This window comes from Nicotiana tabacum, chromosome 24 (genome assembly GCF_000715075.1).
Source record: "Nicotiana tabacum cultivar K326 chromosome 24, ASM71507v2, whole genome shotgun sequence".
NCBI lineage: Eukaryota > Viridiplantae > Streptophyta > Magnoliopsida > Solanales > Solanaceae > Nicotiana > Nicotiana tabacum.
In genome coordinates this window covers 82,898,674-82,911,438 of record NC_134103.1, presented here as the reverse complement: position 1 = coordinate 82,911,438, position 12,765 = coordinate 82,898,674, and the positions used below count along the sequence as shown (strand labels likewise).

Below are 12,765 nucleotides of genomic sequence, written 5' to 3'. Positions count from 1 at the left end.
TACTCAACAAGCCCGTTCCATGCACAACTGCAGAAATCGCAAGAACTTGCACAGTAAAACGAGCAGACGAACAGAGCGACCGACCAGACCCTCCAACACCAGGTATAACTCACAATATTACTAACAATGCAGATGATAGCGCCCTCGCCGATGTTCTAAAGAGCATGGAGGAAATGGAGAATTAAAATAAAGCACTCAGAGATCAAATGAAAAAACACCAAGAGCGAGTCGACAAGATACAAGGCGATCCTAAGCTATTGCCAAAGAGGGACGCATGCAGGTTCGTAGAACAGCCGTATAGCGAAGAAGCAGCCCTGCATGCCATACCAAAGACCTTCAAAGTGCTGCCTTACCTCATAATATACGACGGAACGATCGAACCTGAAGATCATGTGACTCATTACGTCACCGTCGTAAAAAGAAATGACCTCACCAAGGAACAATTGTCCTCTATTTTGCTGAAGAAATTTGGCGAAACCCTCATAGGAGGGGCATTAACATGGCACTCACAGCTACCAGCCCGCTCCATAGAAACTTCTGAAAATATGGCCGATAAGTTTGTAAAGGCACATGTCGGAGCCAAGAAGGCCGAAACAAGGGTAAACGATATATTCGCCATCAAGAAGTCCTTAGGAAAAGGACTGAGGGCCTTCCTCACCCGATTCAACATGGTAAGAATGACTCTACCGAACATATCCAAGAGGATGGCGGTCGCGGCCTTTCAGAACGGGTTGAGTAGTGATGGTTTGAGAGCAACTAGAAAATTGTTGAGCCGATTGATGAGGACGACCTTGACGGAATGACCCATTGGTTCGTCTCGCCACAAGCTGATCCTAGAAAAGAACGAAGAGAAAACATCAGGAGAGATCACCCGGTCTCACGACCTGACAGAGAACGACACCAGCCATATGTCAGGGCCCACGCCCCACCTTCCCTCCCCTATGAGGAAGGCCCATCCAAGCCGAGGACAGGGACTCACCGGAACGAGAGAGGTATGCCCCCTTATTATAAGTTCACAATTTTTGTGTATCACCTACAAAAATAGTCTACGCTCTGGAAAAGCTCGGAACAAAGGTAAAGTGGCCGCCAAAGATGAGGTCCCACCCGAGCACCAGAAAATCTGATGCCCTATGTGAGTTTCACCAAGAACGAGGGCACAAAATAGAAGATTGCATCGCCCTCAGATAAGAAGTTATGAACATGTTGCGGCAGGGACACATCAAAGAGCTACTAAGCGACAAGGGGAGAAATAATTTTGCCACAGGTTGTGAACACCAAGGTCCGCCGAAGCCGCCATCACCAGCTCATACTATCAACATGATCATCGGAGGCAGCGACAACGCCTTTATCAAAGGTGTGAAATTCACCACCACTCACAAGCTCAAGCGATCTATCACCCATGAACGGCACGACGAACTCGAATAAAGTATCATCTTCGACGAGTCAGATGCCAACGGCTTGACTTTCCCTCATATTGATGCCCTCGTCATTACTTTATACATTTTAAATACCGATGTCAAACGTATCATGGTGGACGATGGAAGTGGAGCGTGCATTATCCATCCCCGAGTCCTCACCAAAATGAGACTCGAGGACAAGATAGTGCCATACTGCATCACGCTAACCGTTTTTAATAATGCAGTTGAGCGGATATCAGGAGAAATTACATTCCCCGTCTTGGCCGGTGGAGTGACGCTGGAGACGACATTCTATATCATAGACCAGGCCACCGCATACAATGCCATAGTGGGACGACCGTAGATACATCCCATAAGAGCCATCCCCTCCAGCCTATACCAAGTAATCAAATTCCCAACACCTTGGGGAATATTCGGCATACGCGGAGAACAACGTACATCCCAGGAGTGCTAGCATTGCCTTAGATTTCACGACAACCCAATAGAAAAAAGACAAAGCAAATGAGACATAGCAATCAATAGGGCCGATGTCGACACAAGATGAGACCGAGGACGTTATCATGGATCCCGAAATGGTCAAAGCTGCAGACTCGACCATAGAAGACCTCGACCCCATTCAATTAGACCCTAATGGTTGTAGCAAAAAGGCCTACATCGGCTGCAAACTTTGAGAGCCATGTAAATTCCGTCAATTCTTAATAACTAATACAGATTTGTTTACCTTCAACCATGCAGATATGTCGGTCATCCCCAAGGAGATCGCTACACAAATTAAATGTCGACTGTTCTACCCCCCAATAAGGCAGGTCAGACGTAAATTCAATCCCGCCATTAACGATGCCATCCGCGATGAGGTGGGGAAACTATTAGAAAATGGTTCCATCAGAGAGTCAAAGTACCCCAAATGGATTGCCAACGTAGAAATGGTCAAAAATAAAAATAGGGAATGGCAGATGTGCGTGGATTTCATGGACTTAAACAAAGCATGCCCGAAGGACTCATTCTCGTTGCCACTCATTGACGCAACGGTCGAACACGAGCTGCTGAGTTTCTTGGACGCGTACTCAAGTTATAACCATATACTTATGGAAGAAGAGGACCGGGAGAAAACTACGTTCATCACCCACCAATGAACATACTGATATAGGGTCATGCCATTTGGCTGAAGAACGCAAGAGCCACATATCAAAGATTGGTCACGAACATGTTCAAAGACCAGCTCGGCAAGATCATGGAAGTATATATAGATGACTTGTTGGTCAAGTCCGTAAAGGCAGCGGATCATATCGATCATTTGAATGAAGCTTTTGACATACTAAGACGGTATGGAATGAAACTAAATCCAGAGAAATGTGTGTTTGGCGTAGTCTCTAGAAAGTTCTTGGGTTTTGGTGTCACAACGAGGGATTGAGGTCAACCTAGACCAAATCAAAGCTATCGATGGGATACCGGAACTCTTGTCTACCAAGAAGCTAGTCCAAAGGTTGACTGGTCGAATCGCCACTTTATCGAGATTCATCTCGCGATCGTCTGATAGATGTTACAAATTTTTTGGCATGCTCAAAAAGGACAACGGTCTCGAATGGACACCCGAATGCGTCCAAGCTCTACGAGAACTAAAGGCATATCTATCATCGCCACCTCTGCTTTCAAAGCCCAAACCTTGAGATCACCTCCTCGTCTATCTAGCCGTCTCCGAAGAAGCAGTAAATGCAGTCCTGATCCGCGAAAGCAAAGGTACGCAATCTCCTATCTATTACATTAGCAAAATACTCGTCGACGCCGAGACGAGGTACCCGCACCTCAAAAACCTGGTTGTGGCATTGGTCAAAGCTTCACGAAAGATTAAACCTTATTTCCAGTGCCACCCTATCTAGGGCGTTATAACCTTTCCCCTGAGAAGAATTTTGCATAAACCTGATCTATAGAGGAGGCTGGCCAAGAGAGCCATCGATCTAAGCAAGCACTATATCACATACCAGCCGTGAATGACGATAAAGTCACAAGTGCTCGCCGACTTTGTCGCATACTTCCGTGCAAAGATAATGTCTGAAGTTGAGAAGGAAGTCGTCCAAGCTTCCCTCCAAACACAAGACCTCTAGGTCCTATATACCGATGGCACATCCAACGCTATAGGGTCCCACTGGTACTCGTACTCGAGGTCCCTACAGGCAAAGTAATTCGCTAGTCCATAAAGTGCCCGGATATGACTAATAACAAGGCCGATTATGAGGCCGTAACTGTAGGATTGAGGCTAGCACTCAAGTACAGGGCAAAGCGACTGAAACTCCGATGTGATTCCCAACTCGTGGTTAACCAAATTATAGGGACTTTCCAAATCAAAGAACAAAAATTGCAAAAATACCAGACCAAGATTTGTAGGTTGTTGCCCGAGTTCGAAGAATGCCAGCTCGACCAGATCTCGCCTGTGTAGAATGCCAAAGCAAACAACCTCCCCAAGTTCGCCGCAGCTACCAAGAGCATCGGGACCAGAGATAAAAGTGTAGTCCACATCCTCAACTCATCACTAGACCAAATCGAGGTAAGAACCGTAAGCTCAACTTGGGATTGGCGCAATCATATTATCGCCTATTTGCAGGACGACACACTCCCACATGACAAAAAAGAAGCCAATAAACTAAGAATGAAAGCAGCCAGATACATTTTCCTCCATAGCGACCTGTACAAGAGGACTTACGGTGGCCCTCTAGAAAATGCTTGGGCCCAAACAAGTCACAGCGCATCCTCGAAGAAGTCTATGAAGGCCATTGTGGTGCTCACTACGGCAATCAAGCACTCGTCAAATACCTCATACGGGTAGGATACTATTGGCCCACCATAAAAAAGGATGCCTCAGACTTCGTGAGGAAATGCGAACTATGCCAAAAGTACGCCCCAATGATTCACCAAGCAGGCGAACACCTCCACTCGGTCACCTCCTCGTGGCTTTTCATCAAATGGGGAATGGACATCGTGGGCCCCCTCCCAGCATGGCGAGGTAATGTACGATTCATTTTGGTTTTAACTGACTATTTTTCTAAATGGGTGGAAGCATGAGCATTGGCCAAATACGGGAACAAGAGCTAATCACCTTTATACAGAGGAACATCATTTGCCGATTCGATCTAACTAAAGAGACCAGCTGCGACAACGGACCCCAGTTCACAGGAAAGAAAACCACTGAATTCTTCAAGAAATAGCACATCAGGAGAATACTATCGACCCCATATCACCCAGTGGGTTATGGACAAGCAGAGTCATCCAACAAGTCCATATTAAACATCATGAAGAAAAAGCTCGAATACGCCAAGGGACTTTGGCCGGAGATACTGCCAGAAGTATTATGGGCGTATAGAACTACCCCGAAGACGAGCACATGAGAGTCGCCTTACTCTTTGGTCTATGGGACTGAAGCAATTATACCAGTCGAAGTCGGGGATCCGAGCCTAAGATACTCCTACGAAAGCAGTACAAGTAATGATGAGAGTAGAAGGCGGGAACACGATGAAATTGAGGAACACAGAGATATGGCGTACATAAGGATGGAAGCCCAAAATCAACAAGCAAAATGTTATTACAACAAGAAAGCAAAGGTCCGGCCGCTTAAAGTCGGGGACTGCGTACTCAAGGCTAAAACTCAAGCGAGCAAAGACTGACGAGAAGGCAAGCTGGGAACAAACCGGGACGGTCCGTATAAAATCATAGCCAAAGAAAACAAGGGTTCATTCCAATAAAAGGATAAGTTAGACCAAGTTCGAACAACACCCACCTTTCTTCGGTCGAGATTAATAAAAGATAAGTTCGATCAAGTACGAACAACACCTACTAGCCCTCGATCACGATTCAAAGAAGTAAAGATTCAACCAAGTTCAAATAATACCCATTAATCCTCGGCCTCGTTCTGATAAACTTTGATATATACAAGGACAACGACAAAAGCATGAAGGAGAAAAATGCGCAAAGTACAGAAACAAACCACAACAAATAAGAAAGGTGCAAATAAAAGCAAAGGCCAACTCTTATATTATAAGCAAAGGATTCTTAAAAAGGATCATAAAGATGCCAACAAAAATACACAAAAACTCTAGAAAAAGCAAAAAACCCACAGATGATAACTATCATCACGACTCGTGACACCCTCATCGGTCTGACCCTTAACGCCCTCTCCATCCTTGCCAGGAGGGTATATGGAATCATACCAGGCCTCATCCTCAAGGTGATCTATAACATCATCATCGTCCTCATCGTCCTCATCTTCCTCACCAGGAAGAGCAGCAGTCAGATCATAGCCACAAGCAATCCGAGCCTTGCGAGCCTTGACACGAGCATCCTCAAAGTCTGCGGCAGGAATGGAGGTCGCAACTTGCAACTCACGAAGCATATCCAATCGGGCCTCGGCATGAATCCACTCTTCGTAAAGCTCGCAAGGAATGTTGGGGAAGCCAGAAGCCGCATATGAAGAAGGTAGTTCAAGTAGTTTGACCTTCTCGGCCTCCAGAGAAGCAACCCGATCATAAAGGTCAGAGGTCTCTTTCTCCAACTCCCCAATCTTTTCATCAAGATGCTCTTCTATAAGCCTTGCTGTCGACAAGTCATTTTCTCGCTCAGAACGAAGAGTTCGGTTCGCCACTTCAAGGGACTCCGCCCTACTCAGAGTTTTTGACCGAGCGGACTCCACCTTCTCTAGCTCCTCTTTCTTCTCGGCGACCTCGCCACTAAGAGCCTCCGCCCTGAACTAACACTCTTCGAGTTGGCCTCGCAGCATGACCACTTGGGCTTGGAGATCACTGCATTGGGCTTCTACGCCCCTGCTAAGCTCGAGCTCCTCCTCTTTTCCCCTCAACGTCCCTTCCAAGATGCTGCATTTATCCACGACCCGCATTAACTCCTCGTCCTTTTCCTTCAAATCCTCCCTCAGTTGGCACACATCGCCGACACCGGAGCTTCCGATACTTCTCAAGACATTTAAAATACTTGTCTTTCAACTTCACGTAAATATATTTACGTTTTTCCTCCCAGCGAGCACTCTCAATCTCCAAAATAACCGTCTGCAAAATGAAGAAAAGAAATTAGAGCTTAGGAAAGAAAGCAAAACATAAAGAAAAGAACGGACGACAGTTGTACTTACTCGAAGAGCAAGGCCAGTAATGTTATTAAACAAAGTTCTGTCATCTATCGTCTCGAGGGTCGGACCCTCAATTTTAGAACAAAGAGGACCAAGGGCAGGGCTTATTTCCTCGGTGTTTACAAGTAGGTTACGATCCATCAGGATCGGAATAGTCATTGAACCCCCTTCCAACCTCACTTCGAGTTGAGTGAGTCCCTCATCGATCATCCTCAACTCGTCTATATCCATGTCGGAGTCAGATCCAACATCCTCCTCAGTGATGACCTTCCCTCTACCATCATTCAAAGAAGGGACGTCCGCCGCGATCCCGGAAGATGAGGCCTCCTCGTGCCTCGGAAGTGCAGGGCCGTCATTATGGACCTCGCCATCGATCGTGTCCCCCACATGATGCATGCTCGTTTCCTCCAAGTAAGGGGCCTCGGGGCTCTCTCAAATATACAATGTAGTCATTTCTCTAAGAACAAAGCCATAATCTCCCACATCAACGACTGTCGGCCTCTCTCCCCCCGTATCTACGACTCTTCTCTTACGGGGCATTAGAACACCATCATCAGGAAAGGCGTCATCCTCATAAACTAGTGAAAAGAGTTTAGTAGCAGAAGTTACAGATGGAACAGAGATGGGCTCTCAAACTATGGTAGCTAAGGTTGAGACCGGTACGGAAGACGTAGTAGTCACAACAGGAGCAGAAGCCGAAAATGCAGCATTCGTCCTTCGGAAAGAGGGCACTGGTGCCCGACTCCTCCGAGAAGATCCCTTGCCTGAGAAAAAGACAACATCAAGTTAGCAAAACGAATCCATACACAATAGTAAATTCTCCTGGCCACGATCAAAGAAAAGAAATTACCAGTCGAAGGGAGACCATGCTTGAATTTCTTGAAAAAGCCTAGCCAATCACGGATCCCTACGATGCGAGGGAGGAGTCGCTTGACCCATTCAGAGATATGAGCGACCAGAGAAGGAAGTTGGTCGTTGGCTGCAAAAGAGAAAAGTAAAAAAATCAAAACCCTGAACCAAAAATGAACACAGAAAGAAACAGGGCACTCACAAGTGTAGTTCCAAGATTTAGGAAAGTCGTTGACATTGGCCACGACGTCCTCGATCCTGATTGAAGAAGAAGTTAAGTTAGAACTGATGATTGTCTTTGTCGTCTATCTTCACCACCAAACATTTGCCTTCTTGGTGGCGAAGGTTCAACATCGTCCCCCTATAAAAGTCAGGGGTGAATAGATATATCAAGTGTCACAGCATTAGCTCGACCCCGACCAGATCAGCAAATTTGGTTAGCATCTTAATCACCTTGTAGATGTATGGTGCAAGCTGGGCCGGGCAGATGCCGTAATGACGAAAAAATTCCTCCACTAGAGGGAGGAGGGGGAAAGAGTAGCCGATGAGGAAGTGGTAGGCATAAAGAGCGTTGTACCTAGGACGATAGACCTGTACTACATCCCCCTCAGCCGGGATCAGCTCAACATGGTTTGGAAGGCCGAGTTTGGCCTTAAGTTCCGCCAATTCCTTAGGCGTCATCATTGATTTAAAGACACCAGGCGCGGGGTCCGGTACTTTGGTAAGGTCGGACCTGGATTCGGGATTACGTGGAATTATTTCCTTCACCAACGGGAAGGTTTCATCCTCAACAATGGCGGAAACACTCTCCCCCGGGGGGGGGGGGACGGGGGAAGGGGGACCACCACTGCCAAGGGAGCAACACGATTCCCCTCACCAGCATCAGAATATACGTTAGACATGATTCAACGTAGTGGAGGAAAATAACAAACGAGAGGGAATGAAGAACAATATAGGTCAATGAAACAAGAGGAAAGAAGTTCGGAGAAGAAGAAAGCAAGAGAAAGATATGGTGTTTCAGAACGTTAGAGGGTTTAAACTCCAAAATCAAGTTCAAGGATCTCTATTTATAAAAGTCATGGCACCAAAACCAAAAACGGTTCATCATGATTGGCACCGGAACCGAAGCGGCAGGTATAATCAAAGGTCACACGCGAAACGAAGCGACATATCGAGAATATGTATCATAATGACGCATAACATCATGACATCATCCTAACCCATGGACAACATAACTCCAGCAAATCACCTGGGAAATTTGAAGCATTTGAAATGTGCGGCCCACAGAGGGCCACGTCGCCTGCTCACCGCAACCACGACTCGTGTAGTCCACTTGATTAGTTCGACCACCAACAACATGATCCGTCATCGAACCCGCCCGCGAAGTCGGCCTCAATAAGCGGAGGGACTAATTATATGGGTCAAAATCTATCTCTAGAATACTTAAGTTAGGATAGCACTGGCGAAACATTCCCAGGCCGCCACGTGTCGAAGTGGTTTAAGGAACAATGAAAGCCGTGGTCGAAGAGTTAGCAAGGACTGAGGATGAGGAGTCATCAAAGATCGAGGCCGAGGTCGAATACCCTTGACAGAGTTAGAACGACTAGTTTCAAGATAGGACATTAAAGAGAATATTCTAATGGATATTCTCTGGACTTGTAAAATTAGGATTTCTAGGAACATTTAGAAAGAGACACTATGTCACTTGTAAAATATACTTTGACTTTATAAAGAGAATCTAGTCTTATTATATGCACACAAAAATAACATTTTTACTAAGATTCTTGTCCATATTTTTTCATTAGATCCGAGAATAACTCGAATATTCAAGGGATTATCCATCATTCATCATTGTCAGAAAGAACATCCACTGATTTTATCCTTTCTGGGGTGACTCATTCGTTTTATTTACATAAATGTCATTTATTGCTATTCATCACTGTTTAATGCTACATTACTTCTGTTTGGGTCTTTAAATATTGTCATTATTGTACACCATCGTAACCTTCAGAATAGATCTACGTGTTATTTATTATATTACCTAGAATTTCGTCTTTAGGATATTATTATTAACCAAGATTAACCCTTATTTGCATAAGTCTAATAAATTGAACCAAGATCTATATTTTTGGTCAAACAACAATGCCATTGAGTTTGCAAATGGATTGGATGCTCCTACTCTATAAAATTGTACGTCTTCTGCAATTTTCTTTACTTTGTCATTAAATATCATAATGAAAAACAAATTGTGGGATGCGTTTGCTAAAATTTCAAACTTGGTAGGTTCTCTACTACTTGCTAAAACTTCAAACTTCGTATTACGAAAATCTGCCGAAAATCTTTTACACATGGGATCATTCCTACATACAGGGGCGGACCCACATGGTGTCAAGAGGGTTCAGTTAAATCCGCTTCGTTGAAAAATTATACTATGCATATTGAAAAATTATATTTAGGCAGATAGCATTTATATAGAAAGTAATAAATTGAACCTTGTTTAAACAAATATACTCTTTGTCGAGGTGGTCGAGTTGGTTCAAAATGTTTGGAGGGTACCAAGTTTGAATCCCATTTCGTCCATCATCCAATTTATTCTTTTAATCTCCCTCCTGGGATGTAGTGTATGCAACCAATGGCCAAGATTGTATTTGAGATTAACCCCTTCTAATATTACTCTTATGTCCACTCATATATCATTTTACTATGTTATTTTATCTTTCTTTTCTGCCAGAATACAATAAAAATTATTCTATAGTTTAATTTGCTCAAAAAATCAAACCTACCTACAAAGTGAAATTGGTTCGTTGTTTCTTAAAATTTGATAAAAAGCAAATATATTTGTTGAAATTATTTATAATTAGTTAGTTTTATTTAGTTTAGTGACGTTTATTTGTTTTATACTGAATTTTCTAGTTTGGTATATAGCTCCAAAAAGTTGTTACTTGAATTAGTTTAGTATTTATAAATTTATTCTCTCCGCTCTTCAGATAACTTCTTATTAGGAACAAAGAAAACTCGAGATTTGTTTAAATATTTTAGAGTTAACAAATTTTTGTTCCATTGAATTTCTGGAAGTAAAATTTGTTAAATTACTAATTATATTTCTACAAGCAGAGATAGATAAATTTGTTTGTACCTTTCGAAAAATATTTTCAATTTTGATAAAACTATAGAGTGCCAACTTTAGAATAACTTCATTTTGAGATTGTGTTAAGTCCAATAAATATATAAATGATCAAATCTTGGTTGTCATACCCGACACCATTTATACTATTACTTGTGCTCGTCTTTGACTGAACCCGCTTGTGCAAAATCTAGATCCGCCACTGCCTACTTACATGCGATAATTATTCTCTTACTACTTTCTGAGTTTGAGCTGGTGCCTGGGGATGAAATTTATTTCAAGATAAAAACACATTACAACAACAACGAAATACCTAATGTAATCCCATAAGTGAAATTTGAGAGTATAGTAAGTATGCAGCCTTATACCATATGCAAGTAATGAGACTGTTTCCGATATACCGACAAATCAAAGTAAGTATGCATAACTACAACAATATAGAGAAATAAATGCAGTAGAAAATAAAAACACATTATGCTTGAGAAATATAAATAGCAGGAATAGTTTTTGCACTGCATAATCACAAAGTCACAACAAGATATACATAAAATATCTTAGTACAGAAATGGAATAACAGCTTTTCTATTCTTAGGATAATCTTCCCCAAATTTCTCCAAATACCACTTATGATTCGAAAGTGCTCGCGGAACCAAGTTAGAGCAAGTGTAAACGAAAAACGCAAGCCCAGCCCAAGACCAAGTCATCAAAGCCCAGCCCAACCATTCTATCACTTCCCCCAAATAATTTGGGCTGCTCACATACTCAAAAAGCCCACTTCTTGGAATCTTATATCCACCACCTTGACTTTTCAGGCCCATTAACACACCATCGGCCCAAATATTCATCATCATACCAATTGCAAACACAACAATCCCACCAACAAATCTTAGCCAAAACAACTCATCAACCTCATAATTAGCATAATGAGACACCCATCTAGTTTGTATATAAGCATTCAAAATATTATAAACAAAACCTGTCAAAGCAATATTCAATGGAAAATTACCATTAGTGGTTTTTTGGGAGAGTTTAATTGGATAAATAATTGTACGATTGATGTAATGTAAAAGGAAAGGAGAAATGAGAAAATAGGCTAAAGGGTTTGTATGATTTTTGCCAAAAGGAAAGAGGAGAAGTGTAAGCCAAAGTGTTGGGCTTTCCATTAGAAACCATGCAAAGGGTGGTGAAATTGCGGTTCCTGAATTTGAACGGTAGTGTTTGCCATAGGGAGAAGTTAGGAATTGGCTTAAGATGAAAGTGGGTATTGACATAAGGAGAATAAAGAAGATGATGAATTGAAACAGATTTTGATCTGAGAACATTGTTACTCTCGTAAAACTGCACTGTTCACTTTGGAGTTGCCGTAGCTGAAGTGGTTTTTTGTCGGTCTAAAATGGGATAAAGCCTCTTTTAAAGGGTTGTGATGAGCGTAGTCGCCGCTCATATAAAGTTAGGCACCTATCTTTTTTTTTCCTCGATGTCCGGTGCTCGTATTGGATTCGATAAATCCAACTTCCTCTGTTTCAAATTTATTAATTCGTTCCAAAAAAAATAATATATTTTTATAATTGGAAATAATTTAACTTTAAACTCTTTATTTTATTAATTTTACCCTTAATTAGAAGTTTTTATAACCACACAAATATTATGTCTCACAAAATTTTTACCCCTTAAACTTTTAAGAGCACAAATTTTAAAAGTCTTTTTTTTCTTAAACTTCGTGCTGAGTCAAACTACCCCATCTAAATTAAAACGGAGGGAGTAACTCGTACCGAAAAATACCACATTGGGACATTGATGAAGCCAGAAATTTCGCGAAGGGCGTTCAAAATTTAATATACACATATAAAAAAAGAAATTTTGACCTACATACATAATATAAGTTTCTATATACATAATATAATTTACGATAAAGAATGTTCGGTTGATCATCCTACAATGCATGTGGCTACTATACGCCAATGATCGGAGGTAAAGAATTTCCAAACAAAGATAACTTTATACTCATACGTCGAATTTGACCTCTGATTAAGAATGAATGATTACTTACCACTATACCACAACTCTGATTGGCCAAGCAATTATCGTTATTAATAGTTTGGCCCTACTTTTCTTGTTAGGGAGCTACATTATTAGCTATAGATTCAGACGAACCTAGTAGTTTTTGTTAAAATTCTATATTTTTATTAAAAAATTATTAAATATATATAAAATACTTAATTATGAATCCAACAAATAAAACGAGTTAT

General features: G+C 42.1%; 1 protein-coding gene across 1 annotated transcript; it reads right to left on the bottom strand.

Moving 5' to 3' along the window:
• Positions 1–10,966: 10,966 nt before the first annotated feature.
• On the bottom strand, positions 10,967–11,961 carry LOC107787184 (steroid 5-alpha-reductase DET2-like). The gene has a single exon (XM_016608717.2). It carries the CDS (start codon positions 11,836–11,838, stop codon positions 11,071–11,073), a length of 768 nt encoding a protein of 255 aa, XP_016464203.1. The 5' UTR covers positions 11,839–11,961; the 3' UTR covers positions 10,967–11,070.
• Positions 11,962–12,765: the final 804 nt, after the last annotated feature.

Coding starts and splice junctions, on each gene's coding strand:
- LOC107787184 (XM_016608717.2), bottom strand. CDS start 11,838: ATGTTCTCAGATCAAAATCTGTTTCAATTCATCATCTTCTTTATTCTC.